At 40.5% G+C, this 17,152-nt stretch overlaps 1 protein-coding gene across 7 annotated transcripts in view; it reads right to left on the reverse strand.

The window, feature by feature from the left end:
• Window positions 1-17,152, reverse strand: part of LOC126402518 (ephrin type-B receptor 2-like) — a 146,707-nt gene that overhangs the window by 115,359 nt on the left and 14,196 nt on the right. Inside the window, exon 1 of one of the 7 annotated variants that reach the window (XM_050064593.1) lies at window positions 11,210-11,305. The exons of 2 other annotated variants lie outside the window; for them this stretch is intronic. In XM_050064593.1, coding sequence (XP_049920550.1) covers window positions 11,210-11,246 — 37 coding nt within the window. In that variant the 5' untranslated portion in view covers window positions 11,247-11,305. Of the gene's footprint in view, window positions 1-7,430; window positions 8,657-9,189; window positions 9,240-11,209; window positions 11,306-17,152 lie in introns of those variants that run through there. 4 more of the 7 variants (XM_050064594.1, XM_050064591.1, XM_050064590.1 and 1 more) reach the window with 4 other exon arrangements.

Consider the following 17,152-nt stretch of genomic DNA (forward strand, 5'->3'; position numbering starts at 1 on the left):
GTTGATTACCTTCCAGGCAAAGTGTGCAACCACCACGGCATCACAGGAACCCAGGGGCCGTAAATGACCCAAGTTTACTGCCAGTTGGCTGTATGTAATTTAATTACTTAAAGAGGCAACAGATAACATCTTTTCCTTTATATATATTATTATGAAAATATTGTGGGTTGCACAGGGTAGTGGCCACAGTAAAATCAGACTATCAGCGTTTACATAGATTACTTAGTGGCTTTGCAATCTTTGTAATAAGCTTCTGCCGCTGGGGGTGAAATTTCGCAGTAAAAATATGCTTTATGGCAGGAAACCTGCTAGTTGAGTTACGAGCACAATAGACTCACAAGTCAGTCTTTAGATGCTTTGCTTAACTAAAGACTGATGTCTTTCTCCCTGATTTTGTGTTTAGATGGGCGGATACAATTTCAGAGTTTAAGAAACTCCCTACGTTGCAGAACCAATAGTAAATCCGCAGGATGGTCCTTCAGTGGCTTGCTTAACTCTTGTGCTCGTAAACATAGTCCGACTGCGTTAAAAGTTTTAAACAAAGTCGCTGTAAGTCCTTCATTTCCACAATCTTGTGGACTGAGCACACGTTTGATAAAACGGAGTTAAATCTCTCGGCATCCATTTTCAAGCTCTCTGTGTGTTTGTTTCCTTGTGGATGAGAAAAGGGGGAGCGCACATTTCTGGGAGGGCGTGTCCTTTTCAAAAATGCAAGAGGCGGTGCTTTGTTGCCGGCCGTTTTCTCCAGTGTGTTAAACACACTTTAGAAAGGAGTGTCCCCAGACTATCAGAAGGCGGAGATCTCTGATCGTCTGGTGGCGAGACTACAAGCACAATGGCAGATGGACAAGGTTTGGAAACATGTGAAAAACGGCCTAGCAAAAGAAAACGAGCTCCTCTGTCTGAGGAGGCAAAGAAGAGCAAAAAGGAGAGTGATAAAAGAAGAGGAAAAACAAGAGTAAACCTCAGTCAGGCATTCAAGAGATGGAGGGAGCTCTGTGACCAAAGAGGCTTCAAAACCGATGTCCAGCTAGCTTACTTTCTAATGGATCAGTAAGTAACACGGCTAAATGTTAGCTAGACGAGAGAGGACTGTACTGTACTGGCTGCTAGTTAATTCCTAGCTGGCCAGCATCGCAAATCGCCGCAACCAGGGACCGGGTAGCGAGTGTTGGTCGGCTGACATCCTCATTGCCATTCTATGGCAGCCCTCCCTTCCTTCTGCTCTCTTCTCACGGAGGCAGCTATCGACAGACATCGCCCAGCTAAGTTACGCTGGTCACTGGCCATAAATATGAGGGCAGCCTTCGCAGCTACTGGGCACCCAGCATCTCTGACCGGGAGAAGTGGAGTAAAATCCTCTCCTCCGCTCCCGTTTGTCTGGTGAACGCCTCTCCTCTGTCAATACACTCTGCCAGCAATTTAATAATATTGATGCCAGTTGTAACATTTGAATTTTTTAGTAGTAAGCCATGTTCTAAGCGGGATATTGTATAGTGAGTCGGTGACAGTTGAAAAATAACTCAGCTGCGCGTCGGGGTTCCATTCCCCTGTCGGGAGTTATTTTTCAACTGTCACCGGCTCACTATACATTATCCCTTATGTGTCTACTGTTGTTTGTACTGATACTGTACATGTTGGTACAATTTACTGTGAGTTGTTTGTACTGGTACTGTGCATTCTGGTATAATTATTTGCATTATTATTTGTTTTATCTTCAAATAAATCCGATAATTGTTGCTCAGTCTCTTTACTCATTTATTTAGAGTGTCCACACACCTTCTCATTCTACATATACATAGAGGTAAACTGGTGGCTTTACAGCCTACATTTTATTGATTATCTCTGATCCCCACGGTCAATTTGGTTGTTGCGACAGTGCGAGCAATACCGCTGACGCTAGGTGGTGCCAAGCTAAAAAAAACGAATCCTATCTGTTGCATCTTTAAGCATTTGTTTAAGAATTTTTACCATTCAAGAACAATATCAAATATCAGTTTATTAGCAACTCCTGTGGCCCTATGTTACAGAGGGACCCTTTGTTAAAATCTACTTTTAACTAGTGCTGCACGATTAATCTAATCACAATCGCAATCGCGATGTCAGGCTGTGCGATTACATAACCGCATAAAAGGCTGTGATTTGCGATTTAATGTAAATAAATGTTAACGTGTGTGCCTGTGAAAGTGACTACCTCTCCAAAGAGACAGCTGAAAGCCGCCAGAGCCTCATAAAACAACACCCAAGCACAGTTAGGCATACATTTGTGAGTGTCACGGGGAAATCACGGACTCCATAACAAACTATATAATAACAAATTAAAAATTGAGCAATTTTGCTCTGTTTCGGCCCACTTGACATGCTGCTGTGTTATGCTATGGCGTGCTGGAATTTGTCATTTATGTGACAACGCCTGAACGCAACACAGGCTCGCTCCGCTGTAGGTACAGTGCCCTGCTGCGCTGGTGTGCGAGCAGCATGTTTGAACCTGTGCTCTGTCTGTTGATGGTTATTTACACACTGTCTGTCCATAACAATAACTATGTCAGGTCAGGTCAGTGCCCCCCTAATATAATGTAGGGGAAACACTGAATCAAGCAAAAAGACTCATGATACCATTTATGTATTATATTGTAATCGCAATCGCAAATCGCGATATTGTCCACCATAATGGCAATCGCACATTTTTATCATATCATGCAGCACTACTTTTAACTCTTTTTTATGTATGGTATATTGTGATCACATGGTACATATTCTTAAATAAAGTTATATCTTACTGCCTCAAACTCAAACAGTCTAATGTAATTTTTATTGTAAAATCGCAAAACCATTAGGCTAATGAAAGACTTAAATATACATTAACTTTTCAATCAAAATAAATTAAGATCATCATCTCAAAATAATGAAAACAGCTGATTTTTGGTAAGTCTGTATCTATCAATGTCATTTAACGGCCATAATTCAATCTAAATGAAAACATGTAACTGGATTATTTTAATATTGCCTGTAACTTTAATACAGGCTGAGTTAGGCTACTTAATGTTTCCAACTGTCCAGCATCCAGTACAGACACTTGTAGGCTGTTTTTGTTTCATAATAATCATTATGTGGAAAAATAATTTGTTTGAATTTCTGTCATTAAAAAATATTTCGTTTCCTCTTTTGTAGGCCTAATGGTAAAAAAGAGCAAGAGAGAGAGAGAAATTCCCACAGACTCCCTGCAATGATGCTAACTGTCATGTCATTCAACACAATGTTGCTCACCTTTTTCATTGGGACGGGTTAGGGGTAAAGTTTATGGGGAGACAGGGTTGCTGCTTCTGACTCATCTGTTGTTGAGTCTGGTAAAAGGGGCAGGGACAACTGATTTAATATGAATATCTTGCTAAACATTTACCTGCACTGATTAAATGTAGGTTGAAAAGGAGTGAAATGTAGGCTAACACTAGTCTGTAGCTAGCTTTTTTCACTATGGACATTAAGCTAACAGCTTAATTTCTACCACTCACAGACTATAGGCTACCCACCTTTCTTGGAGAAAAACTGGGTCACATACTGACACCCTTTCTTTTGCCTCTCCTCTCTCTCCTTTCTCTCTTTCCTTTTTTGAAAACCAGATTTTCTTTTAGTACTAGCTAGTATGATCATGACTGTAGCATTCTAGCGCAACTGCCGACTGCTACTAGGCACCGTCACCGTCAGTGCGCTAAGGGAGGACTAAACCATTTCATGCAGATACAGGGGGTGGTCAGTCAATATGGATGTTTACTTTTTGGTCAATGGGGATATTTAACCTTTAACAAAACCAGTAAAAACAAAGAGATCATTAATTGTATTACTATATTTGAAAAAAACGAAAAACATTCTCAATGATGATGGTTTAATAATCTTATTTTCTTTTTTTACCTATTTCTGGACTGGAACTTTTCCCCTTTATAAGGCGCAACTGCTCTCACCAACATGTTTAACTGTGGCAACTGTGTATTTAGGGTTCAATGAAACATGTTTCAAAAGGTCATGGGCAAACTTTAGTCTGGCTTTGGAGTTTTTGAAATCTTGCACTTTCGACCACGCCCAGCTTTGTTTCTAACAGACTTTGTCTCCTTGTGCTTTGCAATGATGCGATGTACAGCTGTTCTAGACACTGTGAAATGCTCGGAAATGGCAGTATAGCCTTCCCCTTAAGATGAGCATCCACTATCTTCTTTCTGAGTCCAAGACTGATTTCTTTACTTTTTGGCATGATGAAATGACATCTTACCAAGAATTTAAGACTAGTCCCTCTCAAACAAGTATTTAAGTGCCACTAGCCCTATTCACTGGAGTACCTTAAGTCAAGTTCAGTGCTAATTGGTTGCTCAGGTGTGTTTTGAAAGCCAAAAATCACATGGGGGCTAATAATTTTGACCACCTCAATTTTTACTTCATGTGGTATAAAGCAAACCTGAAGATTTATTTTACATTTCAAAATGTACCAAGTAGGGGCCTTAACATTGATGAATGTCTTACTTTGTAAAGTTTTATGAATGATGCAAACATGGGGGAGGATTTTAAGGAAATGTCTCATAGTTCCTTGGGGGCTAATAATTTTGACCTTAACTGTAACAGTGCATGTGACATCAACTCAGAAGAGCAGCAGACAGGTGGAAGCCAGAAATCATAATTGTAGAAACATCTCAAAAGTGTACTTGTCATTGACAAAGCACAGGTTGGAGGTGGGGTGGATCAATAGAGGTCCAACAGCGAATGTTTGCCCCAGGGCCTCCTGGCAGGTTCATTCACTTGAACTCTAAATTACAATGGAAATGTATCTTTTCTCTCCTGTTCTCTTTATTACACTTCTGTTGTCTTTAGATCATGTGCCAGCCCATCCTGCTGAAGCTCCTTAGGGCTGTGGATGACTGGAGTCTACACCAGCATGCACTGGGAGAGAGACCGGGGTACACCAGAGACAAACATATACACCCACATTAACACCTGTCGACAATTACATTCCTAGTTAAGCTAATTTGCATGTCTTTGGACTGTGGGAGGAAACCATGCAGAGCACCTCACAGACTACAACTGGTTTAAACACGAGACTTTCCACACTTTCAATCACATGGGAATTTTCCAAAGTTTTGAAAATTTGAAATTTGAAGTCTGTTTTCTAGGATGTCTGAGCTTTAGTCTGTACAGAGGTTAAGCCCAGACACACCACCAACTTGAACAAGTGTTATTCACCTTGTGGTGGTTAAAGAAAACTCTGTTTTGTATGTTCTGTATACCAACTATGTGAGGGGCTTGACCGTAAGTGTCCAGTGCCCTGTTCAGCCTCTGAGTTTGGGTTCTCAATCCTACTGCCTCAAACACATGTTCATGACAGCTCTGTAATGTGAATAAAAAGAGATGATGATCTGAGACCCAGAGGTGATGTTTGTTGACAGCAGTTCAGATAAGAGGGGAAACAAGTTGATAATGATGATGCAGTTCAGAGAATACTTTATGCCAGGTTCAGACTACGTGACATTTTTGTCTGTTCCGACAGTCACTGTGTCAGATTAGACAACTATGGAGTCATAAATTCTTGCCGGGGTGTCGGCAGATTACTGGATAGAGCAGGCACCCCATGTACAAAGGCTCTGTCCTTGTACATGGGCATGGGTTCGATTCCAACCTGCAGCCCCTTGCTGCGTGTTGTCTCCTCTCTCTCTCCCCCTTCCCTACACTATCAATCAATCAATCAATCAATCAATTTTATTTATAAAGCCCAATATCACAAATCACAATTTGCCTCACAGGGCTTTACAGCATACGACATCCCTCTGTCCTTTGGACCCTCGCAGCGCATAAGGAAAAACTCCCCCCAAAAAAAACCTTTAACGGGGGAAAAAAACGGTAGAAACCTCAGGAAGAGCAACTGAGGAGGGATTCCTCTTCCAGGACGGACAGACGTGCAATAGATGTCGTACAGAACAGATCAACATAATAAATTAACAGTAATCTGAATGTCAGAATGAGACAGAAAGAGAGAGAGAGAGAGAGAGAGAGAGAGACAGAGACAGAGAGAGAGACAGAGACAGAGAGTGATGCAGGACAGACGATAATGTTAATAGCTTACAACAACAACAACAACAACAACAACATTAATGAAAGTAATAAATACCGTTTATAAAAATGCCTAAAATAAGTCTTAAAAAACAAATTAATTCTTGCCGTGACTTGGCTGACAGACATGACAGAGTACACATTGTTCCACCACCAATCACTGCTGGTCGTCTTGCAGGGCATGCGTGATGTCATCAGATTATTCTTGTCCTATTTTTATTATTATTACTATTCTTTCAGTCACTATGGCTGTTCATTTCCCATTCTCTCAACATTAATGATACGGAGCTTTTAATTTTAGACTAGGAGTGTTAAGTTCGAAATGACGGCATGATGCATTGACTTTAACAGGGCAAACTGGAGTCGATTAAAAGTAAAAAATAGAAAAATACAGAGGGAATAATAAATAAAGGCCAGTTTCTAATGTCGTCCGTTTCAAATGAAGTTGGAATGCTCTACTGATGTAGTAAGTAAAAGCCCTGCCACTATTTGGGAATTATATTCCTTTTTAATCCACCATTACTAAGAAATAACATTTGTTGCTAGCTTGATGTTGATGGCAGTATACTCACCGGGTGGCTTAAGTGCCTCTGCTATTGTGCTAGCATCCCCATAGGAAATATCAAAAAGGCTGGGGTGTTGTTGACATACATACATATTGCGTACAACACGCATAGCCATTCACAATCTGGGCCGACACCATATGACGCCATTTCAGGCTTTAATTGGCCTATAGTGTAGTCTGAACCTCGCATTAAAGTAGTCCACTTAACCCTGATCTGACAGAAGTTTGATACTGGACTTATCTGATATTCAGTAAATATTTTTCTGAACATTTAAGTCAAAAACATTTGATACCAAAGTTTTTTTTCTCCAACAGCTTGGTGACTACAGAATGGTTAAGCAACTATTTAGTTAAGGTTAGGGTTAGTGCATTGGCACTGCACATTTTAAAGGGCCAGTGTGTAATATTTGGCATGGTTTATTGTCAAATCTGAATCTGAATCTGAATATTCTACCCATGTTTATATAGGTGTATAATCGCTATAAAATAAAATTCATTTAGTTTTCGTAGCCTTATAATTATGCTTTTATATATATATATATAGCAAGGGCCTTGCTTTAGAGAAGTCGCCATCTTGCGCCGCCATGTATGTACGGCAGACCGAGCGGACAATCCAGCCAGCCAGAGAACGCGTTTCACGTGTATAAATAAACCAACAAAGAAAGTGGAAGGAAGGAAGAAGGATGAGGAAACAGCAGAGAGTGTTAGTAGTTTGTCGACAGAGAGTAGTGAAAGGTTTTTTTAGTTATAAAGTTTGCGAATGGACCACACTTACCACGCAACAGGAGAGAACCCAAACCATCATCTGCGAGGAAAAGAAGACACAACTTCACTCCTTGTGATGCACTCTCTACGGCGCTTTTCCTCCTGGTGATATATCTCCCCAGCGATGGTAGAAGTAGCACCGAATCCCATTCTGTGCAGCAAAATGGGAGCGGAGGATTCAGCCTCTCGTCTCGCCCGCTCAGCATCCAAGTTCCTCATCTGTATGCTCCGGCTCAAACAGGTATGGCTTTGGGTCTGTGTCCGCTACAAGAAACTCTTCAAAATCGCGTTCAATCTCGTCCATTGCAGCTACTATAGTCCAGAGATATTGCTAGGCTAAATAAACAGCTGAGCTCTGTTTACAGGCTACGCTGTCAGTCATTGTGCAGGCTGGAGATTGGTGGAGCAGAGAGGGGAGGGGGTACCCGCTTGGTATTGTAAACGAGAATGTGTGTATGGAGTGTGTGTGTCACGCTAGAAGAGTCAGAGTTTGGGATGGAGACTTTTACCCCCTGGAGTGTTACCGGAGTTTTTGGAGTGCTCAAATAAACTGGCCTTTTTCCCGAACGCTACTCTGGTCTCCTGCTCGTGAGGGATCCATTAAAATATTGTAACATGGTTTAGATTTCTAAATAAACATTCACCTCGTCGCTAGATAGACCTACTCCTGAAAAACTCGTGTCTGCACAAGGCTTTTTGTCCCTACGAGGCCACCATCATTTACCCGACGGGAGGGGTGAGCGAGTGAGCCCTGCAATCTAGAATTTGACACCTGATGTCACTGTTTTCAAGGGTTTTCAACCCATTTTACACAGTGGCCCTTTAACATAACTGTTTGCTGCAGAATTGCCCAGTTTAAACAGAGTTCCTATTGACTCTGCCCTGGACTTTACTGATAAAACTACAGTTTTGCTATTTTTCCCTGACAGTTTCTCCAGAAGGGTGTGAGCTCTGAGGAGAAGGTAAGATGTTCAGTGCCTATGTGGGCATGGTGTACTTTCCTCTCCTGCACAGTCAAACAGATACAGCATCTGTGCCCCAAGCTGCCTGCTGTCCTCGATGCAATCAGCTGCTCCACCGATTAAAGCAGCATATAGGTTTAGGGATGGGAATTTCTGAACATGAAACACTGGGTCTAACAAATGAACAGACCCATTCCATAGTGGGATGTGACTTAAGAGACTGGTTGCATTTACCAATGTCATTAACAATTAGTCTGGGTGAACTTAATGTCACAGCAACTAAACAAATTAATCAAAATGTAAAAATAAATTGCACTTCTAAAATAATTAATAATAATAATAATAATTAATTAAATAACTAAAATAATATTCTGTTCACCCTGTCAGTGTTATGCAAATTTGGACTTGCCAACTGGTTTATTAATATTTCATTTTATTAATATTTGTCCTTCCTACTAAGTAGTGTTGAAAGACAGTAAAATAAAAGGTGGATCAGAGAGGTAGAGATATAATGAGAACAACTCTAGGGGAAATGGCTACTAAATGCTGCAAAATTACAGATCCAGCAAGCAATGGTCAAGGTTAGTTTTGACAACAGGCAGGACTATAACATGTCTTTTCATCACAGCTACCTGTGTGGATCCCATGTTTATATAAAAATATAATAATAATATTAATAAAAATATAAATAATAATAGTATATAAATATAGTAATAGTAGATGACGTGGTTAGTATCTTAGGAACTGAACTGAGAGGTAACTTGACAAGTTGAACACAGAATAGACACAAATAAAACATAAACCTACTTTGCAAGTTTGTTGAAGCAGCCATGGGCCAGTGAAGAACTGGGTCATGCTGTTGCGATGCTCTGTGTTTTCTATGACCACTCCCACAGGCCAAAGGGCACTTTGCTGCTCCTAACACTGAATATTGATTGGCTTAGATAGCTAATTTCCACTGAGAAATGTCAGCAAAAGGCCCTGAGGCCAGACTGGCTTCTTTCCAACAACAACAAAAAGTGTGGCCTTGGAGGAATGAGAACAAACGCTAGGTGAATACGTTTACAGAATAGTTTCAAGGTAAAACTAAAATGTGAAGTCTTCTCACTTTTTGTGTGAGAAAATTATACATCATGATCTAATTTTTGAAGCTTTGTGTATGACATCAGTTGACTGACAACTGACAGATCACAGATTTGGCAATTTAATATGGATAATAGTAATAACATAAAGTTTTAAAGTTTGAACAGGGCTCAGCAGGACATTCATGTAATATAGTAAACAAGCTAACGGCGCTAACGGATCAGAAATGTGCAACAGCATTTTCTGCCAACACTAGATACTGAACAAACGCCAGAGACTGTGGCGTATTAATATTTGTAAGCTGTAAATTCACCACTTCCAAGCAGAAGAGAAAAGATAATGTTATGTCAGAGCCTTAAGGCGCTTGCACATGATTGCCGATTTGCTGATTCACCGACGTCGCAGCACTCCCCGTTGGCTTGACCCAACGCTGATCTCTCCTCCATCTTGCAGTCGGATCTTTAAATATTTCTGCGCCCCGTCTCCGCCCCCGCCTGTGTTCTACTGTAAAAATCATTGATCAGCGTCAAACGGGGTCGAAGTTCAACAAAATTGAACTTTCGGCGTTGCGTCAAAGCACCGGTGAAGCCCACAATGCAACGCTGAAGTCGCAAAGTACCCCGACATCTGCATTAACGCCAGCTACCACAGGAAAACAATGGCACAGCGGGCATCGAGAGATTTTTAACCGGAAACTCCGGAACACGCCTACGTCGTTTTGAACATTTATACTTGTGCAGTGGTGTCTGTGTCACTCTGCAGTTACACCTCCAAAACAATAGTCGGCGGTGGAGGTTTCTGTGAAGTGCTGTAAAGTTTAGTTGATTCAAAACACACCCAAAACACACATTAAACATGGCTTAATAGAGACAATTTGAAAAACAAGTACACAAATCTGCTTCACTATGACTCGCAGCATTCACAGACTAACACTTGTCTTTATCTGAACACATTTCCCCCACAAATACAACATGCTAATGTTATTAGCAAAAGTCTATGGCATTTTACATTGTATAATTAGTCTAGCAACTAGCGATCTTTTCCTCTTCTCATATAAAACCAGGACAGCAACATTTCACAAAGGTAACGGCACACAGTTTGGCTCCATTACAACTCACAAAGTTCACTGACAAAACACCTGTCATACTAAACACGTATATATATAAATATCCGGGGACTGCGCTCGAAATGCAAAGCGCTGTCAATCACAAAGGGGTTCAGCCTTTTAGATAATTCCTCCAATCATCATGCATACAACCGAGAGTCCTCTCCCGCCTACCACTCCATTAGGTCCCAGGGAAGCAGAGCCTCCCTGGAAGTTACGATTTTGTCGCATTTATCCAATGACCGTCTCGCTTTGCTGCATAAAAAAATCCTGCTCAGTGCTGTCTCATAGGAATGGAAGCTTCACGTCAGCTGTGTTGACATGAGAATGTATGACAGGGAGGTTGCGTTTGAAAACTGGTGATAAACAGCTGACATTTGAATATCATAGTCGTGATGTTAAACGCATCCTAGCGCACGTTTAATGCAATGTAAATTCTTATTTTAATGTAAATTCAATAGTGCATATTTGACCATTTCTTCTGTGAAATTTTAGGGGAAGTTCAGCCTCCCTTGTTGTCTCATAGCAATTGCCCCTGCATGACATGCAGTGCATGTTGCTGCATTCCAAAAGTTGAACTCTGTTTATCTCAGGGCGCAGCCATTGCGCAAAAAAATTGGCATGTTAACAGCCCCTTACCGTGGAAAGACTCTTCTTCTCTGTGCCACTGCATCATGTCCGCAGCAGTCTGTACCAAAGAGTAACGTGAAAGTCAGGAGCACCCACTCCGCAGAAAAAAATCTGAGGACCAAAACATTCCCAGTAGTGCACTGTACAGCACTATCACTAGCTTTAAAAAAGAAAAAAGAAAAAAACTTACAATTTAAATCTCCAACTTTAAAGTGGCAGCCCTACCCACAGAAATAAAAATATGAGGGCTGCTGTCGGTGCAGAAGACATTTAAATATCTTTCCTTTGGTCATTCCAAGAGATACATACATTTGTCTTGTCAATGACAAATAATGACAGTTGTACTTTCAATAGTTACTGTTGTACAAGAACATGTGTTTTGCATAATTAATTAGCATCCTTTTTGTTTCATTTAAACCAAAATTAATAAGAACATAAGATATAAAGTAATTATGAGAGAGTTTCCTCTCAACAGTGTGTACTGTATATAATCACAAGTCTTCCTGTTGTGAAGGAAACGACTGTCATGCAACCACAGTACCGTCTCTGTGTGAGCATCTTGAGGAGAGCCAACAGAGTGTGAATGGCAGCAACAGCACATGCTGCTACAAGACATGGCTATTATGTGCAATTTAACTCCAGTTGAGAGGCAGCCAGGAGGCATGATACTCTGCTGGATGGTAACATATGTGCACCGCTGCTGCAAATGTGCCCTGCCAGGTAAAAATAGTCTGTGTGTGTGTGAATAAAAGGAGAGTGGAGGCAGAGCAGAGAAAGGCTGGTGGTGATTGGCTGGTGATGTGGCTGAAGCCGTCAAGTTTGTCAGGGCTTACATAAAGCGGTGAAGCGAAGAAGATGGCAGAGCCAAGGGAGGCTGAATCCTTCTTACTGTTACCATAGGTCAGCTGTTTACATCAGGGGGATGTATCCTGTCTGCTGACTGATCATTATTCTGTTCCTCAATCTACTGAATCAATGGCAGTCATAGACTTTTCAGTTTGTATTCAAACGGTACAGTAATTCCACTTTATTTCAACTTAGACCTTATTTTCATTATTAGGGTCTTAGGACACTATTGTAATCCTAGGTATTCTTCTTCTTGTTCTTTCTTCTTCTTAGGAAATCATACTTCCCATGGGTGAAAACTCACCAAACTTTGCACAAACTTCCCATGGGTGAAAACTCACCAAACTTTGCACAAACGTCCAGTCTCATGACAGATATCCTCAGCTGTAAACTCAAGCCAATAGTCCTGATGGTGGTGCTACAGCAAGCGTCTAAAGATAGTCCTGATGGTGGTGCTACAGCAAGCGTCTAAAGTTCAAAATTTGAAAATTCATAACAAATCAACCATACGTGCTACAACTTCACAACTTTCATCAAACTGTAGCCCCAATACTGAAGAAACTTTTGTACATTTAAACCTATTAAAAATTATGAAGTTCATCACTCTCTTTTTTTTCAAAAACTGTAAAACTTCTTAAACCTATCTCCTCCCACAATTTTTGCTCAATTGACACCAAACTTGCTACAGAGCATCTTCAGACTGTCCTACAAAAACTACGTTTCTCAGATTTTTGATTTATCAAAAATTGAGCCTACAGTGCATCAAAATGTTTGACTGTAAACGGTACTGTAAACATATACATGCAAATTCTTGCTAAATAAATCTTCAATGTTCATGAAAAAAATGACAAAATTCTAGAGTCATGGTAGATGATGTGTGGCAAATTTCAGAATTTTATCTCAAAAACTGAATTTTTGACAGCATTTTGAATTTTGCTCTAATGTGAACAATTGGAGTCAATGTAAAAATGGCAAATTTAAACATCAGTTTTTCACTTATGGAGCAAATCAATCATTGTTACAAACAAATTACCAACATCTCCATGCTGTCTAGATGCAATATGTGTATTTTCAGATTTTTGTCTTAATAACTGAATTTTTTACAGTGGTTTCAAATCTGCCTTTCCATGCACGGATGGCTGCTTTCCTACACAACAGTGAATGGCTTACTCAATTTGTGAAGCCACTGTTGAGTTGCTACTTGCCAATTAGCTCAGAGCGGTAGATGACCGTCTTAGGTTCCAGAGGTTGCGGATTCGAGCCTCAACTGGTGCAGAATCCACATTGTAATGTAATCATCTTCTTGTGCTCCAGCTTATTGCTTAAAATTGCCTGAGCGTGACTGATCACTGTGCAGCATCTTCAAGTCTTTTTTCTGCTAGAAAATCTGCCTTCTCATGCTTGAAAATAAACCAAACTTTGCACAAAGATCCAGTGTCAATACTTCAGTGTGAAACCATATGGGGCTTCTCACTTTGCACATAGCTCAACTAGTTAAACATCAGTTTTTCACTTATGAAGCAAATCAATCATTGTTATATAAATTACCAACATCTCCATGCTGTCTAGATGCAATATGTGTATTTTCACATTTTTGTCTTGATAAGTGAATTTTTTTTACAGTGGTTTGAAATCTGCTTTTCCATGCATGGACGGCTGCTAAACCTGCACGTCTGGCTTAGTCAATTTGCGAAGCTACTCATGAATTGTCGCTGACTAATTAGCTCAGTGAGATAGAAATTGATTCTTAGTCTCAGAGATTGTGAGTTCAAGCCTCAGCTGATGCAAAAGGCAGATTGTGTTGCTAAATTCCTAAATGTCTTCCAATTCTTCTGCTCTGCTTGTTGCTCAGAATTGCCTAAAAATGCCCGGACCCGACCAATCCCTGCGCAGCAGCTATAATTGTCATTGTTTTGTCCAATTGTCCTATCTATCTATTAATTAGGGCTGTACTCAACTCAGAATTATGTTAAATATATATATTATTTTATATATGTTTTTTGGGTATTTTTCCATTATAGTTTTAAAGTTTGAACAGGGCTCAGCAGGACAATCAGTGTGACAGCAGCATTCATGCAGTATAGTAAACAAGCTTAACAGCGCTAATGACGGATCAGAAATGTGCAACAACATTTTTTGCCAAAACTAGATATCAAACAAAAGAGACTGTGTCGTCTTAAAGGGACATTGTGTAACATTTTCAGTTGTTTATTGGCAAAAATTGATGTCTGCATTCATAAATATGTCACCATTGGTGTATTACCTCCACCAATAATGTGACTTATTTCGGATTTGTTTGTACATTGTGTGGGTAAGTCGTCTGAGGGGTTCCATAACATTTCGCCATCTTGAGAATACATCCGCCAGCAAGGAACATACAGCCCCACCGTCAGCGTTTTCATTGAGAGCCAGGCCAGTGCTGCGTGACTGAGAAGCCGAAGGAGAGGAGCAAGAGGCGCTTTGCTACTACCCCCGCAAATTTGAAACAAAGTCCCACTCTTTCAGCATAATGCAGGATCATGCATATGCACCATCACAGGAGACAGAATACTCATCACCAAGAAAGCTCAAAAGGGAATCAAAAAGGCAAAGTGACCGGAAGATTCAAAAAACGAGGGTCAACATCGAGGTAGCCTTTCCCAGCTGGAAAGAGCTGCTGCAGGAGAGAGGTAACAGCGGTAACAGCTAACAGAGCCGCTAACAGCGGCGCTGGCCGGTAACAGCTGTTAGCCACTGTTAGCGGCGCTGGTCGCTAACAGCTGTTAGCTGCTGTTAGTGGCGCAGTGATGTAACGAGAGGGATGAGATGTGTGAGGTTGAGCCTCTTGTCAGTTGTCAAAAGACAAAACGTGATTGGTTCATTTCAATGTACACCTGCCCCAACAGTCCTACGCTGTAAACAAAGCCAGCACGGTGAGGAGGGGGTTTGTCAACTTGTGTTGCATGTGTCTGTGTAGGAGCCTAAATGAATACTCCATGTAGTATCGGATGACATGGTTTCATTAATGTTATCATAGCTTTTTGGTACACAGCGGCTACCGTTGTTGCAATACGCGTTTGAAACAGTGAGGCGCTAGAGTGCACTAGCCGTTTGAATGCAATATATGAGTTCAACGTTAGATGGGAGAAATTCCTACACACTGTGGCTTTAAGTATCTGTGAGCTGTAAATTCACCACTTTCAAGCAGAAGAGAGAAGATCATGTTATTTCACAGCCTTATAGTGCAAAGTTTCTCCTCCTCTGTGCCGCTACATTATGTCCAGAGCTGTTTATACCAAAGAATAGCATGAAAGCAAAGAGCGCTCACTCTGTAGCAAAATTTGGGGACCAAAACGACCTTAGCAGTACACTGCACAGCACACTGACTAGCAAAATACAAACCAATTGTAACCAACTGATGGGGCAGCCCTACGTTCTGTTAGGGGTGGGGGAAAAAATTGATGCAGCATAGTATTGCGATGTTTTTGTGTGGCAATATCATATCGTCACACAATGTCAAGTATCAATTTTTTTCATTATATAAATTATTAATATTACAAATTAAAATTAAACTTTAGGTAGCCTAATAGAATAATATAATTACTAGATACATTTTGCTGCAAAAAAAAAAAAAAGGCGTGAGATGAACAGACTGAAAACTTTATCAAATTCGATAAAACAAATGTGTAGAAAGTTTTCCTTGGGGGACATAATTTACATCTGAAAAAAGTAATCCAAATATATTTTTTTGCAATTCTCAGAATATTTCAAAATATTTAAAATCCCAATAATATTGTATCGTGACTTAAGTATCGTGATAATATTTTAACTTGGATCCTCTGACGATTCCCACTCCCATTATCTATCAGTCTTTAATCTGAATGTTATCTGGACAAACAGTTGGCTTGTTGGTACATCAAGAACACCTCACCCTCAAACTGCATTCAGTATTCAGTCATTTTCACAGTGGTGTCTGCGGTGAACTAGTTCCATTTCCTGTTGCATATTTGTAAAATCTGTAATTTAAAATGACTTTTTTGTGTGTTATGTTGGTGTTAAAAAAAAAAAAAAAAACACCACTAAATATCTGTCATATATTTTTTCTCAGGGAGTCTGTATGAGCTTATCCCAACTCTTCAGTTTCCCACTAAATTGCCAAAATTAGGTGGACACCATAACATTCCAGCCATAGGTAGGAGCTGAACACATCATTCCAACAGCATGAGCATTAATGTGTTGCGATAACAGCCTCTACTCTTTTCTCTACTTTTTCCACCAGATGCCGGAACCTGCTGCAGAGATTTGCTTCCAGTTTGACACCACACGGTCCAAAGAACACTTCTGTCCAAAATCTCCTTGTATACTGGAGGATTAAAATTTCATTTCATTTAAACTTCACCCTGAACAAAAGTACAACATGTGTCCACATATTTTTGGCCTTCTTCTGGCAGGGAATGGACACAAAGTTTGAGAATCATGGGGTGTTACATGCACTTTAGGGCTGTACCGCATGGTTTGAAGCTTTGAAACTCCATTTATAACATTGATAATTAAATTCTAAATTAGCATCCAAATGACTGAGGCTACTTTTATAACAACTATTAAGGGCCGTCCACACCAAGAACTATAACTATAAATATAACTATAAATATAGAGTTTTAAAAATCGTTCTAAACTCAAGTGGAAGGCAGCGTCCACACTACAACTATTAATGACAACGATAGCGGTGGACGATATCGTTCGGATCACTTTCAGAGTGATTTGATGAACGATAGAAACACTGACTAACCTGAACCTAGTGCGCATGCGCCCGCGCGTGCAGCCTGTTGCAGTCGCTCCTGCTTGTTTTCTCGTTTTTCTTACTTTTTTGCTTTATTAAGTTTGGTATTTGTGCTGGCTTTTTGAGACTGTCATTTTGAAACTGCGCCCTCTCAAAACATGCTGATTGAGAGAGTTGTACTAGTTTTCCTCACCCTCAAAACATGCTGATTGAGAGAGTTGTACTAGTTTTCCTCACCCTGGAATTACTTATTTCATTCGGACCCGGCACCATTGCGCAACAACTTCATGGCCGCATTGTTTACTCCAGAGATCAGCTGATAGCGCTGAGGCCGGCCGGCTTGGCGG

This window comes from Epinephelus moara, chromosome 16, assembly GCF_006386435.1.
Source record: "Epinephelus moara isolate mb chromosome 16, YSFRI_EMoa_1.0, whole genome shotgun sequence".
Lineage (NCBI taxonomy): Eukaryota > Metazoa > Chordata > Actinopteri > Perciformes > Serranidae > Epinephelus > Epinephelus moara.